Here is a 16,774-nt window from a genome sequence, read left to right as displayed (position 1 = left end):
TCAAGTTTTGGCGCCGTTGCCGGGGAGGCAACTGGTTATTTAATTTAGGATTCTTTTTGTTTTTTATTTTTGTATAGTTTTCTAACATTTTATTTTTTGTTTTAGAGTTGTAGCTAGAAGGCTAAGTCGAGCCAACGACTTTAAACAAAGGCACTAGTTGGGAGGCAACCCAATGAGTTTTTAGTTTTCTTTTTTTCTCTTAATAAATCGAGGGTTTTGTTCGCTCAATTCTTTCCTTCGATGTATTTTTTTGAATTGAGTATTTTGTTTTCTTTTTGTTGTTTTAATTTTTTCTTTTTGTAGGAGCAACGTGGAGATAGGATTCACATTCGAGCTTATGAGGAAGCACACCTACAAAGGAAAATACACCCACCCACCCACCTGAATGCACTTTGGATATCACGCCAAGTTTGGGGGAGTCTTCTTTCCCTTTACTTTTTATGTTCTCTTTTGCATACATTGAGGACAATGAAGAATTCAAGTTTGGGGGGGTTGTAATTGATTTGATGCATGTTTTTGGGTGTATTGTATGATAAAAGTGTTGTGAATCATGTAATTGACGGGTGCATGCTATATCTTCGGCTTTCTGGTTGGGAAATCGTGCTTGATCTTACTTGATCTTTGAAGCTTAGGATGGATAGAAGCTGTGTATGTATTTATTTGAAAGAGCATGTTGTGACTACATCCGATTTCTTGAGTTGATGAGAGTATGAAAGTCATATGTCTTGTGGAAATTATTTTGGATCGATTTGCTTTATCGAGTTGCGTGCTTGTATTCATTTGTGTCAACGATATGGGAGGATAAGGCACTAGGATGAACTTTATGGCCAAATGATCACATGCCTAGTCCTACACATGATCCCCTAGAAGCCACTTTGAGCTTAATTTCCTATCATTTGTGTAAACACGTAGCCTATCACTTAGCTAATTAAATAAGCCTCATTTTAGCCTCATCGAAAGACCTTGCTACTATTTGGGTGCTAAATACAAGTTAGAGCTTTGTGGTTTGAGTTTGAGTGTGGGTGGTGAAATGTAAAGAGTAGACATTTTTAGACTTGATGTAATGTGAAAAGAATGAAGTTCTTAGAAAAGAAAGAAAAAGAAAAAGACGACCTCCAAATTTGCAAAAGTCGAGGTCTTTATCAAAAAAAAAAGTTTGATGGAATAAAGATAGAGCTTCTATATTTGTATGATGTAATCTTGTCTAGAATAGATATCAAGTTTGGGGGAGTGACAGTTTGGTTGTAAAATCTTGTTGTTTGATCTTTGGAAGGAAGTTGTAGGAATGAAGAATTTGGCACTCAAATGTGTAGCCTTTGAGCTCACTATCCATATTTATCTTACCTCATCCCTAGCCCCATTACAACCTTGAATTAAGACCTTGGACCTTATTGTTGATGCTTATGGATGCTTTGTAAATAACTTGGTAGAGTTAATGAAGTTTGATTTGAAATCTGCGAGTCTATGTGCTAAGTAATGCTTGACGAGTCAATGATGACGGTTTGAGTTGTATGATCACATGTTTGGGCTTACTTTGAAATGCACCATGACTTGAAGTTCTAGGTTGATAAGTGACGGTTCATGAGAGTGAGAAATCTTGAATGGAATTGTTGGGGTTTAGATTTTGTCATTCATGTCTCTATGTGATTCGCTCTTATGAAAACTTTTGAAAAACTTTTGTGAGCTGAGCTTTAAAGTTTTGTGTTTATTATGATCTTGCTCGAGGACGAGCAAGCAAATAAGTTTGGGGGTATTTGATGTGAATCAAATTGTACATTTTTATTCCCCTAACTTTACATGATTTATATAGTTTGATGCTTGCAAAAGTAGGTTTTGTGGTGTAGGAAGAGGAGTAAATGGTGAAACAAAGAATGAAGCTCGGAGGGTGAAAAGCTGTGCAGAAAGCTCTCAAAAGTGGCCACCCGGCCGGGTGTATTTTATGCCTAATAATCCACCCGGCCGGGTATGATGTTTAGAACACGAAAATTCCATCAAGTCCTCAAAATTGGTCACCCGGTCGGGTGAATTTTGTGCCCAATAATACACCTGGCCGGGTGGATAAATTATAACTGTAATTTTGCAGTTAAAGGCGGCGGTTTTTCCTTTCCCAAGGGAAAAAGTGGCAGCTTAAAAGATGGAAAGAGAGGTGACGTGATGGGAGGAAAAAGGAGGACAAAGGGGGACAGAGGAATTAATTAAAAAAAAGGCAGGAGAGAGACGGCTGGTGACAGAAAGGAGAGAAAGAGAGGAGGAAGAAGAGAAGGAAGAAATTCCGACCAATATTCCGACGATCCATCTCCATATCTCCATTCTACTCAACAAGAGCAAGCTTCCTACGGTTTTAATTGTTATTATTACCATGTGTTTAGGCTAAACTCTTACGTTGCTCCTAATGTGTGAAAGATGTGAATGACTTTTGGATTCTATGGATTAGTATTATTCTATGATCTTTTCTACGGTGCTTTTTACGTTGAATTATAATTTCGGCCTGATTTATGATTCAATCTTGTCTTTTAGCCAATGTCTCTTTAACTTGGTTAAAAGGTGGAAACGTAGATAAAGAGTTTGAGATTTGTATCGTGTTCAGCATATGAATCTTGGATAAGTTGATTTACATGTCGTTACAATAATTGTTGGACATTTACTATGCGTCTGTAGGAATGTTTAATTGATTTTGTAAATGAATCATGTACGTTGGAACGTAGAAGTTGGATTAGAGCTTACTATGCGTCTGTAGGAGTGATAATCCGACGAGTACGAATTTGATCTTAGTGTTCAGCAAGGTTAAATTCAAGCATCTACGAACATGTTCAGTGTAAGTAGAATGAACGAGTTTATTCAAACTTTCATTAGATTAATCTTTAATCCATAGGTTAATTGGTCAATTAAGTTAATTCACATCTGGAGCATATTAGGAGCAATGTTCTCAATCTCTTGAGTTTCTCCATTTCCATACTTTAGTTTTTAAATTTAGTTTATTAATCTTGTCAATTCTTATTAAATAATCTACGTCTCCCTGTGGTTCGACACTCGAAGTACTACAGCTGACTCTGTACTCTTGCAGATAGGTTGTAATATTAGAGCTATTTAATTAAACTTGTGTGTTTTTAATCCATTAATATAAAAGCTCGAAAATTACATATCAGCAAGACTGCATTGATTAAGTGTCAACGACATTTGTTAACTGATTTGACCGGTTCGGTTATCATTCCATATAACTTGATCCGCATTCTAATCGCATTTTCGTCTCTTTCCAAGTCCTTCCAAAATGGAAATTAGAACTCCCTAAGGTGGAATTGATGTTGGGGAGAGTCTTCTTCTTCAATCTCTTGAAAATGGAAGCCTCCTTGCCTTCAATTCTCTTCAATCTCTCGATTTCTCTCTTGATTTTGCAGTGTGGGAGGTTAGGGTTCGAAAATGAGTGAGAACACTTTTATACTCAGAGTGAAAAAGGTAAAAATGGGTATCTGTTACAAACGCCCGACCGCACGATCTGAAAAAGGGAAAATGCCCGATCGGACGTTCCGGTAGAATCGTGACATCAGCTTCAAACGCCCGGTCGGGCGTTTTGTCAAATGCGAAAAACCCAGCCGGACGAACTCTTTGGAATCCTCGCCTAAAACGCCCGACCGGGCGTTTTGTATATGAAAAACGCTCGATCGGGCGAACCCTCTGGAATCATCCGGTTCACTCTGTTGTGCCCGTTTTAGACCTATTTTTGCATCAAGACTCCGACAAACTCGTTAACTCTAAAAATAGCACATAAGTGGATGAAACCTATATTTTATACCTTAAAATATTCAACAACATGTGTTAATCACCCACCTAAACATCCTAAACTATGAGTTTGTTAATTAGTTAGCTACTACGCTTTTGGGGTTGAGTTTAAACTAGACTGGAAACCGAATCAGACCTATACTTGTCCTGACCGGTAGGTCTCTAACTATTTCATGTTGTGGTTGTTACGTGAATAGAAGAACTGGACTGCTAGTGTGCATGTGAAAAGAGAAGACTTTCTAAAAATGGATAGACAAAAGTAAAAGGATTATCAGACTGTTCTGACCATCTAGCTACCAGATCTGCAGAAAAGCTGAAAAAGTAAAAGGACAAAAGGGAAAGGTGGCTAAAAGCATAATGTGATCCTAATTTCAGATAGTGGCATTGTCTTCTTTACCAAGTAACAAGAAAATGCTGAGAAATCGAAAACTTCATAAACGAAACCTTAAAATTAAATCACGAAACTTCAGATCTGGACTCGACTTCTAAAGTGGAACGACTATGCAAACTGGCTAGCATGCAGGGTCGCAGATGTGAAACGAAGACAGATCTCATGCGTTTTCCGAAGACTAAACTTGTTAAACTTTGTAAAAATTAAGGAAATCTCTAGATCTACTACTTAGATTCAACATGCAACAGAAGAGATCGAACGTGAAATTGCTAGATCTATCTATGTAAGCAGAAAGAAATTCAACAAGAGCTGAAACACAAAATGAAAACAGTACAAATTTCATTGCAAACAAGATTCAAAACGCAAGATGTTCAAAATAATATAGTAACTAAGATCCACTTCGAATGCAAGAATTAACAAAAGGTAAATTAGAAATGCATAAAAAAATAAGTAAAGATTGTTTTTGTGGAACTCCGAAGAACTTCTACTACGGCGACTGGCTGAAACGGCGGTGACTCCCCTTCGGCAGGTGGCCGAAGGCTTCAAGTGGTATATGAACTGATGAGCGAGGAATGAGAAGAAAATGGAGCTAGCCTCCAAGTGTGTGAAACCCCTAATCCTTTTGTGACCTCGGAATTCTCTTATTTCTTCATGTGACCTTCTATCTATAGGGTGGCTTGCCCTAATCCCTAGGGCATCTTCTTCTTATGAAATGACATCCTTGCCCTTCCCAATAGTTGGTCGTTTCCTAGGAATTCCCTTCCTTCTTCAGCTCGAGCTCTGTGGCGCGCATCCTGGTCAGTATTGTACCCTTCTAGCGTCCTTTTCACCTGAACTTTCTCTGACCACTCTCCTCCTGACTTGTATCTCAACCTGCACATCTTAGCCACTTTCTTACACATAATATTCATTAATCACATCATACTGACCAGTAACCAAGACCTAGAACGCGACTTATCAGACATCATTCATATGACGGCTTGCCATGTCTTGTTGGGGAGGCCGTGGGAATTTGATAGGAAGGTATACAAGAATGGTTATACCAATGAGTATTTCTACATGCTCAACGGGTTGAAGGTCCGGTTGAAGCCTCGTTTGCCTCGAGATGTCTTTGAGGCTCACCAACATCTACAAAGGGAAAGGGAGAGAGATAAAGAAAAAAGGCTAAGTGAGTGAGTGTGAGATAAAAAAAAGCCAAGTGAGAGTGGGAGTGGTGAGACAAAAACAAAAACATCCAAAGGAGAAAAATCGCATGCATGGGAGGAAAAAGAATGCTTGTTAGCTAGGCCAACCGACCTTGTGTGGGCATAGGCAATTCAAGCAATAAATTTGACATTAAGCACCTCAACAGACCAATTAAACCGATTAAAACATGAGTTTGTTATCCGCATTTTTATTGGAAAATTTGTTGTGGTGTAATTTGATGATATTTTGATTTATAGCAAAAGTGTTGAGGAGCATGCTAGTTATCTTAAGGATGTCCTTGAAGTTTTGAGAATACATGATTTATATGTTAAATTGCCAAAATGCACTTTTTGTGTTGATGAGGTTGTGTTCCTTGGTTTTATGGTAGGGAGAGATGGAATGAAAGTGGATGAGGAGAAAGTAAAAGCAATTAGAGAGTGGTCTACTCCAAAAAATGTGAGTGAAATTAGGTCCTTCCATGGTCTAACAAGTTTCTATAGGAGATTTGTTAGAGATTTTTCTACTAAGGCTTTTCCCTTGAATTATCTAGTGAAGAAAAATGTAGAGTTTAAGTGGGGGAGGGGGAACAAGAGAAAGCCTGTAACACCTTGAAGAGTGATCTTACCCATGCTCCTTTACTAGCTCTTCCCAATTTTGATAAGACTTTTGAGTTGGAGTGTGATGTTAGTGGTGTAGGGATTGGAGGAGTCCTCATGTAAGAGGGGAAACTCATAGCCCATTTTCTCGAGAAGCTAGGCCAAGCTCATTTGAACTACCCTACATATGACAAGGAGTTGTATGCTATAGTGAGGTGTCTAGAGAATTGACAACATTACGTCATGCATAGAGAGTTTGTGATCCACACCGGTCACGAGTCCATTAAATTCCTAGGACGCCAACATAAGCTTGATAAGAGATATGCAAAATGGAGTGCTTTCCTTGAAACCTTCCCTTATGTGAGCAAGTACAAAAAGGGGAAAGAAAATGTTGTTGTCGATGCCCTTTTTAGGACCTCATGTCTTATTGTTTGATGATACTTTGATTGAGAACCATGTTATGTGTTTGAGAAAACAAGTGCTTGCAATGTGTGTTTCTATGTATGTGGGTTTTGAATTTATTAGAGAATTGTATGAGTATGAGCATGACCATGACTTTTCCACTGTGTATGAACATGTGAAAAGGGTTCTTTTGATAAGTATCATAGGATGAATGGTTATTTGTATTAGAGAATAAGCTTTTCATTACTACTTATTCTCTTCGTGACATGTTGATTAAGGAATTTCATTTAGGAGGATTGATGTGGCATTTTGGAGTGTTGAAGACTTTTGATATTTTGAATGAACATTTCTTTTGGCCTTGCATAAAGAAGCATGTTGAGAGATTTTGTAGTCATTGCATTGAGTGTAGGCAAGTTAAATCTAAGTCTAGTAACTTTGGATTTTACACACCTTTGCCTCCACCTACACATTCTTGAATAGACATCTCCATGGACTATGTGCTAGGCTTACCCATGTCCTCTAAAAGGAATGATAACATTGTTGTAGTAGTGGATAGATTTTTCACAAATGGCACATTTAATTCCATGTAGGAAAACAAGTAATGCCAAGTTCATTGCTTATTGTTCTTTTGGGAGGTAGTCAAGTGGCATGGCAACCAAAGAAAAACTTGCCCCTAGAGAAGATGGCCATTTCCTCGTGTTGTAGCGAATCAATGACAATGCTTATGTGATCGACTTGCCCGATGAGTATAATGTAAGTTGCAAATCCTTGTGATTTTGTAGGGAGCTCGAATTTGAGGACAAATCCTTTTTCAAAAAGAGGAGGATGATACAGACTCATTAAAGATGGACGGACGACCCGTGACGAGGTCCATGACGAGAGCGAAGAGTGTTCCAAGAGGGATCGTTGAAGTCTGAGGTTGGCCACGTGATGAAGACCACCCTACAAGCCATGGCAGAAGGTTTGCTCGGGCGGGCGAATAGCAACAGGCGGAACGCCCGACCGGGCGTTGGGGAATTGGAATCCAGAGAATTTGCCAACCGAGCAAATTTCTTCCGACAGAACGCCCGACCGGGCGTTGAAGCGAAGCTACTTGGAGTCCAGAGAGTTCGCCCAGGCGGGCTATTAATTGGGTTTAGAAGGCCTGACCGGGCTTTTTGTCCGCCTATCTTTTATGTTGGATTTTGTGGGCCTTTTCTTGGAAATTGAGCCCTACCTATAAATAGTACTTTACTTCATTTTCTAAGTGGCTTTTGATGAACATTGTAGCTTAGAGAGATTTATTTTCTTCTTTGTGAATTCCTATCTAATTCCTATTTAAAAGGTAGCTTGATCATCAATTGATTCATATAAGTAGAGGTATGTATCAAAGGAAATGTGAATTCCTTTAAGTAGTGGAACCATTAGTTAAATCTTGCATGTTGAATTCCTTTAGAGTTTTCTTCTCCATCAATGGATTTAGCTATTCAAATTCAGATTCTTCATTTCTTATCTCCCATCAAATCCTTTAGGATCTAGTTTTTGAAGGCTATATCCACCTTATCCTTCTTTGTCTTTTGTTGATTTGGGTTTTAATTGAAAGATCAATCACTAAAGGGCATAAATCTTGGGTTAATGGATCTAATCATACATGGGTTCATATCAATTAAAATTGCACTATTCACAATTACAAGCTATTTTACTCACAAAATACAAAACGTTGAACAATTAAAACACGAAAAATTCATTATTCAGTCGAAAATTAATAAAAAATATAAATTCTATACATTAAAAATTACTCCATCTGTTCCTTGTTAATAGAGACATTTCTTTTCGGTACAGAATTTAAGAATAGTGTGTTAAGTGGATGGTGAATAAAGTAAGAGAGATGTAGAGGGGATAAAGTAAGAGAGATGGTTACTTTTTACTAAATATAGAAATGACTCAATTAACTTGGAACTTCCAAAAATGATAAAATGACTCTATTAACATGGAACGGAGGGAGTACAAACCTAAAAATTACAAACCGAAAATATATAAATAAAGTAGAGAGGATAGAGAGCTAGAAATTGTTGGAAAAATGTTGAAGAAATGGTATATAAATAAGCAAAAAAATTCAAATTTAATATAAAAAAATACATAGGGGTCTCGGGTCCGACCTGAACACCCCAAAACCCTAGTCGGGCCGAAAGTGGGAGCGTCCCGGGAGCACCCAACGCCGGGCGGGACTCAATCGGGCTTGGCCCAGGACTCTCCTTGGTCCTCAGGCTGCTGCATGCTGTGTGTGTCTTTTAATCCTTTCATGTCTTGATTTTCTGAAGGTTTGAAGAATTGTGATTGCTGAAAGTATATAGCATGATTTTATCCTTTTATGTATACATGTCAGTGTAGCCCGCAACCCGTGGGCTGGCCCGAATAGCCCGCCAAATTTATAGGGTTAGGGCCGGAAATTTCTAGCCCGATAAAATCAAAACCCGACTAGCCCGCACCCGATTAACCCGCAACCCGTTAGGGCCAGACCCGAAAACCCGATGGGCTGGCCCGAAAACCCGATAAAATTTCTATTATTCAATATTTTTACTTATAATTCGACACTTCATTAATTAATTTTATAATATATATAACTAAAAAAATAACTTTCAATTTTATATTAAATATAAAAATTATATATTGAAATTTTTATTAATATAAAAATTGATAAATAAATTTAAAACTTCACATTCACTAAAAAAATATTTAAATTTCTAAAACATACATTAAAATTTCACAAAATATCTCAAATATTAGTATTTGATCATGTTTATGATTGTGTTTAATCATATATCTCAAATATCTCATAATTAAATACTTTACATTTAATAAATATAACTATTTTTCATCATTATTTATTGGATTGATCGCATGTTAATTTTATCGGTAGCAACCCGATTAACCCGTTGGGCTAGCCCGAAACCCGAGCTTTTAGGGTTAGGGTTGAACTTTTATAACCCGAAAGAAATCACAACCCGACTAGCCCGCACCCGATTGGCCCGCAACCCGAGCGGGTTGGCCCGAAACCCGATGGGCCGGCCCGATTGACATCCCTACTTTTATGTATATTGCACTCAATTCTTGTATAAACCCCTCATGTGCTAGTCAAAGCTCTACAACAAATGAGTGAGCAACTAAAAACTTAAATACTTACCTGCTTTTGACTTTTGAAGTCATTTACATCCCATATTCGCAGTGAACCATCCTCAGATGATGTTAGGATAGTCTGCTTGTCCTTAGGGTGCCATTCTCCACATGTCAACCCAGATATGTGGCCTTTGGTATTCTTAAGATCACGGATATACATGTCTGTCTTCCTTGACAAACTCACCCAATGTAAGTCCATCGCGGTCATAGATCTGCATCAGAGCAGATAGAACATCAGTTCGATCAGAACGTGAAATAACCTAAACAAATAGTGTGAATGGTCATTGGGAATCATCTTAGCCTGGGGGATCCAGTGACACACATAAATCGATCTGCTATAGGAATCCAGCTCAACCCACGAATTTGATGACCTTCAAATGGTTCAAGCTGTCTAAATGACTGAAGATAGGAATTCATGCCTTGAAAATCATACATGCGAACAGTATAGTCGTAGCTTCCAGATAGAACTCGAGATCCAGTGTGATCCACTGTGAGTACTCTTCTAGTCTTGAATCCGAAAAAGACGCAATCTAACATGAGATTCCATATAACAGAAAGGCATCTGGCTTCCCAATGTCCAAAAATTGTTGAATAAGAAAGGAATGTACTCTACCAACTTCTATTTTTTTTCTCAATTCAGTGAGCGTGAAAACTTTGAAATGAAGATTCTGCAATTCAATCAAGGATATGAGTGTCGTACGGTTAATTATGAAGAATATCTGGAGTATATTCAAGGAAGGCGACTTAGAATGCTTGATAGGACTGCTTATTCAACATTGATGTTTGTCCTAATCCACTACTGCATACATTAGAATACCATAACTCCAGTCTCCATGTTCTGATGAAAATCGATCTTTTAGGACTTCATGACAACATATACAATCCCAAAATAAGATGACATTGTGACCAAAACGCAAGCACTCTAGGAATATAAAAGATGGTTGGGGATCGAGAAACTTCATAGTAAGACCTATTATGGTACCGTGAGAACTTATCCTAGTGAAGATACTCTGCAAGGATAACAGCAGGCACAGAAAGGAAGCGCCTTTTTCCAGCACTACACTCTAGTCAACTATAAGGGAGATCAAACTCAAACAGAAAAGGTCAAGAGGACCATGCTTCTCCTAGAAAAAAGTTCAAATATTTCCTTTATTGAAGACACTAGGATTTGTATCGTCACATCATTGGAGCACCCAAATGTCATAGGAATTTCACTCAGCCTGCACAGACAAAGTTTGAACAAGACGAGTTTGACAAAGAAATTAAATCAACCAGAGGGAGTCTTGTGGATTTCGCATCAACAATAGACTTATAAGCTTACTTTCCTGAGCTGAGGCACCTTATATGCATGTAGTATATGCCATTAATCTCTTTCTTAAATCTGAGGAAAACCAAACCTTGCTCTCCCTAAAACATCAAAAACCAGAGCTTATACAAGAGACACAATTCATGCATTTGTATCTCACTTTGATGAATTCAAGACATAACAAGATCACGAGGGAACAGAAAATGTACATTGAAAAAAAACTGAAAATGTAAAGCATATGAAAAATAGTAAAACCTAAGGGAACAGATCAGCTAAACGCTTCACCTTTGTATGCCCCTTCAAGACAATTTCATTGCTCATTGGAACTCGATAACCAGGATCTTCATCTTCTTCATCAGCATCTTCATCTTTATCTTCATCAGAATCTGTAGAGCCTGGAGGCGGCCTAGGTGGCCCAATCGTCAGTCCATCATCATCATCCCCAGCTGCACCAGGAGGTGGCCTAGGTTGCCCAATTCGAGAGTCCTCGTCCTCATCTTCCTCATCCAAAACCGCAGGAGGCCTTGGAGGTCCAATCAATGCAGCCACATCGCCACCCCTATTTGAATTTCTAGGGTTTGAATTTCTGAAAGAGTTTATCCAGTCTTGAGAGGAGGTGGACAGCGAGGGAAAGGCGTCAATTTTGTTGGAAGCAGACGGTGTATCATTGGCGGAGATGGATGAGGTCCGACGCGAGGTGTTGTGGATGAGTTCGAGAGGGGTTTGAGATTTGGATTTGCTTACCGAAACACAAAGGGAAATGAGCTCTCGCTCCTTCGTATGTATCAGCTTCATCTTCCATATTGTCAAAGTATGGTGAATTCAGTTTGGAATTACGCCGAAAAATTTGAGTTTGAAGAAATTTATAGGCAACAGCTCCACCGCCCGCGCTGCCTTGAGTTTGAAAAAATTTATAGGCAAAAGTTTTTAATAAAGTATGGACTGTATGGTGTTTTTATTAAAGTGTTTGCTAGATTTTGATTTATTTTAAAATGAATGTTATATTATTTATATTAAAATTTAATTTAATTAATTATAGTAATTAAAATGTCATATTCCATCTGTCTCAAATTACTTGAGTCGTATTCTATTTTGGGTTGTTCCAAATTACTTGAGTCGTTTCTCTTTTTGGCTAAAATTAAACAATCTAATCACACCTATTTTATTCTTTCTTTTACTTACTATCTCTCTTCTCTCTCTTACTTTATTCTCTCATCCACTTTATTTAACATTATTTAACTCATTAAACACAACATTCTTAAATTTCGTGCTGGAAAGAAAGGCCTAAAATAACGTGGGATGGAGGGAGTATAACATTTTCTATATAAGTTAATTTAATAAATTATTTTTTCATTCTTGCTTTATTTCGTATAGATTTTTCTATTAAATGAAGATATTGATAATTTGTTTCATGTATCTCTCAAAGACTACAACCTTGGCACACATCAGAGACAATGGAGTCGGCCAAGTCAATGCCTGTAGATCCTAGTCGATATATTCAACACCAAGAAACTAGAATCTCAGCATGTAAATGGCAAAGAGATTTACGTGGTTCAGTATATAAACCTACATCCACAAAGAAGACCATCCAACTATATTCACTCACTTTACAATGTACAGTCAAAATCAAGAACAAGATAACCACTCAAGCCTCTTCACTCTTCTCTATCGGTTGAAATCACATCAGCTTGGAATGGGAAATAAGCATCACATTGATAGTGTGTATGTCTAACTAACTTACAATTTGATCAGCTGAAATATATCCATACACAACTCTCAGTCTATGGGTGTAATCTTCATCCGAGCTTGCCTCATTCCATAACTGCTTTAACTAACTTCTTGTTAAGGAAATTGCAAGTTGGTCCTCCTTCTTTATTCCTTGTATCCATAATCCCTACAAATATCTATCTTGGATCTAATGATTAAGTCTTGATCATCCTTCCAATCATCATTTCTCAGTGCTGCTACAAGTTCAATAGCTCCAAACAATGGTTTAGCTTGGAAATGGGAACAACTTTAGTTAACATATCTGATGCATTATCATCAGTTGAGACTATGGTGATCTTAACAATCCCTTTACTGCTTTCATCTCTAATGAAATGTAGTATAACATCCACATGCTTGCTCCGCTCATGAATGACTGATGCTTACTCAAGCATATGACACTACTGCTATCACACCTGACCTCCACAACCTCCTGCACCAATCCAAAAGCAACCAATGTCCCCTTGAGCCAGAAACTCCCCTTAAAATGCTTCTGCTAGAGCAATATACTCTGTCTCTGTTGTTGAGAGAGCAACTACTGACCGTAGGCAAGACTAACTACTGACCGTAGGCAAGACCTCCAACTGACCGACAATCCAACTGACCGACAAACCATAGAGGCTATAGACATAGTCAGATTGTGACTTTCTTATGCCACAACTTACTGCATAGTCATAATCTTATTCATCTTCTGACGTCGGTTCTTGGTCCTTACTCAATTTGAATTGCTGAGCTAGTGGCATGATCACTGGCCTAGATGAATCCATCTGATATTTCCTTAGCACCTTTACTATGTAGCTATTTTGAGTGAGTCGCATTCTCTTATTCTTTCTGTTCCTCTAAATTCCCAAAATTCGTTCAGCAACTCCAAGATCTTTTACTTCAAATACTAATTGCAACTATCTTTTATTTTCTAGACTTCTTTTTTGCTTGATACTACTACAAACATGTCATGTCATCTAAATAGAATATAGGTAACCTATGATTTTCTGTTGTTATCTCTCTTGATGTACACACAATTGCCATAACGTGACTTATCAAAATCAATAGTTTGCATGTATTCATCAAATCTGAGATACCACTGCCATGAGTTTTGCTTCCGACCATATAAGCTCTTTTTCAACAAGCATACTTTCCTCTCATCTTCTGCCTTTATAAAGCCATCGGGTTCTATATAAATGGTTTCTTCAAGGTTTTCATGGCGAAAGCAATCTTAACATCCAGTTGGTGCAACTCCCAATCTCTTTGGACCACAATTGCCAAAAGGATTCTTATTGAGCTATGTTTGACCACTGGGAAAAATCTCATTATAGTCAATTCCTTCCCTTCTAGTGTACCCTTTTGCAACTAATCTTACTTTGAATCTGGCTCTATCATTCTGGAAAGCTTCTAATTTCATCTTAAAAATCCACTTACACCAACAACCCTTTGACTCGATGGTCACAGAACCAACACTAAAGTCTTACTCTTATACAGTGAGTCAATCTCCTCGTGCATAGCTTTCAACCACTTGTCCTTTTTTGGACTCCTAAGTGCTTCCCTATAAGATGATGGTTCATGATACTCTATTTGTTCAGCAATGCTTAGACAATAATATAGCATATCATAATCACTGAACCTAGAGGGCAATCTGGTTTGTCTTCTGAGCCTGTTCCTAGCCACATTTTGTGTGACGCCCCAAATTTTTATTTCCTTTTAACAAAATTAATCGAGTGAATTAGCATTATTACTTTCTTTAGAAGACGTGAAATCGTAGAATTCTCGTTGTAATTCCCACTTTGGAATAATCTAAGTACTGTTATTGGGAGAAATAAAATAACAGGAAATTATTATTTGAAGGATAAAAGCACATGAGATACTTTTATTAGAGAAATACTTGGAGGAATTTAAATACAAGTAGTACATGCCATGACTCTCACTTAGGAAGGGACTCTACACACATACGCTTAGACGAAGAAAAATACAAGCTACATGTCTACAAGTACAAGGCTTAGACTTGGCTTGTAGCCACTTTGGGAATTAGGCAAGAAGTGACAACTAATTCTACTCTAAGAATTGGCGGGAGCCAAAGTTAGAGCCAAAGTTAGCTAGTAGATAAATTAGGAATTGGTCAAAGAGCTACTCAAGGCCTATTGCTTAACCAATTGCTAAACTTAGCAACAAAACAAAGTGAGAGATGTTTAGTAGACTTCTTCTCCTCTCTTCCCCATCTTTCTCGATCCGGCAGCCACAAGGCTCCAATTCGACAGCCACATTGTACCAAAAGGATCCTGCAAGGTTAACACAAATTGGGATTAGAAGTGGTCAACAAAGAAGGGCTAAGACTCTAAGCTTTCACAAGAGTAGGAGAGTAAATGGTACAACAGAACATCTCCTCGGCCAAAGTCCAAAGAATGAACAAGGACTAAGATTCCACAAATCCACCAAAAAGAGGAATGGAAACAAAAGCAGGGAGGAGCTGAGCTCATCGCCTAAAGCCAAATTGGGTAGGCAAATCCTCTTTTCCATAATCCAAGGCCGCAGGGGCATGTACATGCACACAACCAGTGAGGTCAGCTAATCCAAGATGCCAAAGCTTGCACCAAATTGGCATACAAGGCATAAACACCAAGCTCAAAAGAGAGCTAAGAGACAGCCCCAAAATAGAAGCTCAACTTTCCAAGATTTCAGGCACAAAATGCCAAGGCTTGAGGCATATATAAGCCGTCCCCATCTCCCTTCTCCTCTCCACTCTTTGACACCACAAATTCACATAAAAGAGAAGGACAACGGGAGGAACGGCGGGAAGTGAGATCCGAGACGGGGCGGCGGAGATCGGACTCCTTTCGATTTGGGGAATTTTTTTCGAAATGAAGAAAGAAAAAGAAATGAAATTGGGGATTGGCAGTAGAGAGAAACCGATGGGTTGGTGTTGGGGGTATAGGCTTATACCTTTCTAATTAATTTAGTTGGACCACTAAATTAATTAAAAGTTGGGCCAAGAATAGTAAAAGAAATCTAATGGGCTCAAATAAAAGTGTGGGCCAAGTAATTAAATGGAGTATTTTACTTGGACCTTAGAAATTAAAAGAAGTAAGTGGGCCACTTCTCTTGCTAGATTATATTTGAGCCAAGCAAATTAATTAGTATGGGCCAAGGTTGTAATCGTTGGGCAGATATTTAATTACGCGAGGTTGGAATTAGTTTAAGGAATTTGAGCTTGAAGCTTGATTAATTAATTCCCGAATAAATTTCTGAGTTTGCAAAGATGGAAAATGTTAAAGTTGAAGATGCGAAGGGCCGACCAGCATCGCCCCGCGATGCCATGGGCGGCCTTAAGGAAAATTCGAAGAAAATAATTATAAGGGAATTTTCTAAGAATCCATATTTTATTTAATAAGTGCCCAAGCAAATTTTAGATAAAATAGAATTTCTCCGGAGTTAGTAAAGTAAATCTAATGGGCTCAAATAAAAGTGTGGGCCAAGTGATTAAATGGAGTATTTTACTTGGACCTTAGAAATTAAAAGAAGTAAGTGGGCCACTTCTCTTGCTAGATTATATTTGAGCCAAGCAAATTAATTAGTATGGGCCAAGGTTGTAATCGTTGGGCCGATATTTAATTACGCGAGGTTGGAATTAGTTTACGGAATTTGAGCTTGAAGCTTGATTAATTAATTCCCGAATAAATTTCTGAGTTTGCAAAGATGGAAAATGTTAAAGTTGAAGATGCGAAGGGCCGGCCAGCATCGCCCCGCGATGCCATGGGGCGGCCTTAAGGAAAATTCGAAGAAAATAATTATAAGGGAATTTTCTAAGAATCCATATTTTATTTAATAAGTGCCCAAGCAAATTTTAGATAAAATAGAATTTCTCCGGAGTTAGTAAAGTGGATAATTTAATCATGCGAATTAGTGAAGCCCGAGGTAGGATTAAAAAAAATTCTATAAGCCGAGACTAAGATATAGGTGCTATCCAATAGGATGCATGCATTCTTTTCTCAAGAGAAATAGTTCAAGTACTAATTAGCGTGCTAAGCTATTTATTTCAAAAGGATAAATTGCTCAAGGGCAAGTGAGGACAACACGAGAATTGTTAGTTGGAGATAAGCATACCATGTGGGCTTTCTTTTAAATATCCAGCACATTAGTGTGGATATACAGCAAATACTTGTAAAATTATGAAATATCATCTTTTCTCAAAATAAAGCTGTGATTATT

The 16,774-nt window shown here is 38.0% G+C and overlaps 1 protein-coding gene and 1 long non-coding RNA gene across 2 annotated transcripts; both read right to left on the bottom strand.

Moving 5' to 3' along the window:
- Positions 1-5,125: 5,125 nt before the first annotated feature.
- Positions 5,126-11,671, bottom strand: LOC121760461 (WD repeat-containing protein 70-like). The gene is made up of 5 exons (XM_042156121.1): positions 11,558-11,671; positions 11,099-11,419; positions 10,829-10,914; positions 9,515-9,719; positions 5,126-5,296 (listed from the first exon to the last, which is right to left on the bottom strand). Exons 1-5 carry the CDS (start codon positions 11,606-11,608, stop codon positions 5,126-5,128), a joined length of 834 nt encoding a protein of 277 aa, XP_042012055.1. The 5' UTR covers positions 11,609-11,671.
- A 2,738-nt stretch (positions 11,672-14,409) lies between these two features.
- LOC121760220 lies at positions 14,410-15,486 on the bottom strand. Its single transcript, XR_006041840.1, has 2 exons — positions 14,939-15,486; positions 14,410-14,847 (listed from the first exon to the last, which is right to left on the bottom strand). It is a non-coding gene; the product is annotated as an uncharacterized LOC121760220 (long non-coding RNA).
- Between the last annotated feature and the right edge of the window lie 1,288 nt (positions 15,487-16,774).

This window comes from Salvia splendens, chromosome 13, assembly GCF_004379255.2.
Source record: "Salvia splendens isolate huo1 chromosome 13, SspV2, whole genome shotgun sequence".
Lineage (NCBI taxonomy): Eukaryota > Viridiplantae > Streptophyta > Magnoliopsida > Lamiales > Lamiaceae > Salvia > Salvia splendens.
Note: the sequence above shows the minus strand (reverse complement) of the source record. Positions and strands in the feature narration are given on the sequence as shown.

Coding starts and splice junctions, on each gene's coding strand:
- LOC121760461 (XM_042156121.1), bottom strand. CDS start 11,608: ATGAAGCTGATACATACGAAGGAGCGAGAGCTCATTTCCCTTTGTGTT. Junction 11,420..11,557: donor TCATTTCCCTTTGTGTTTCG/GTAAGCAAATCC, acceptor ACCTCCTCTCAA/GACTGGATAAACTCTTTCAG. Junction 10,915..11,098: donor TCTTGAAGGGGCATACAAAG/GTGAAGCGTTTA, acceptor TTGATGTTTTAG/GGAGAGCAAGGTTTGGTTTT.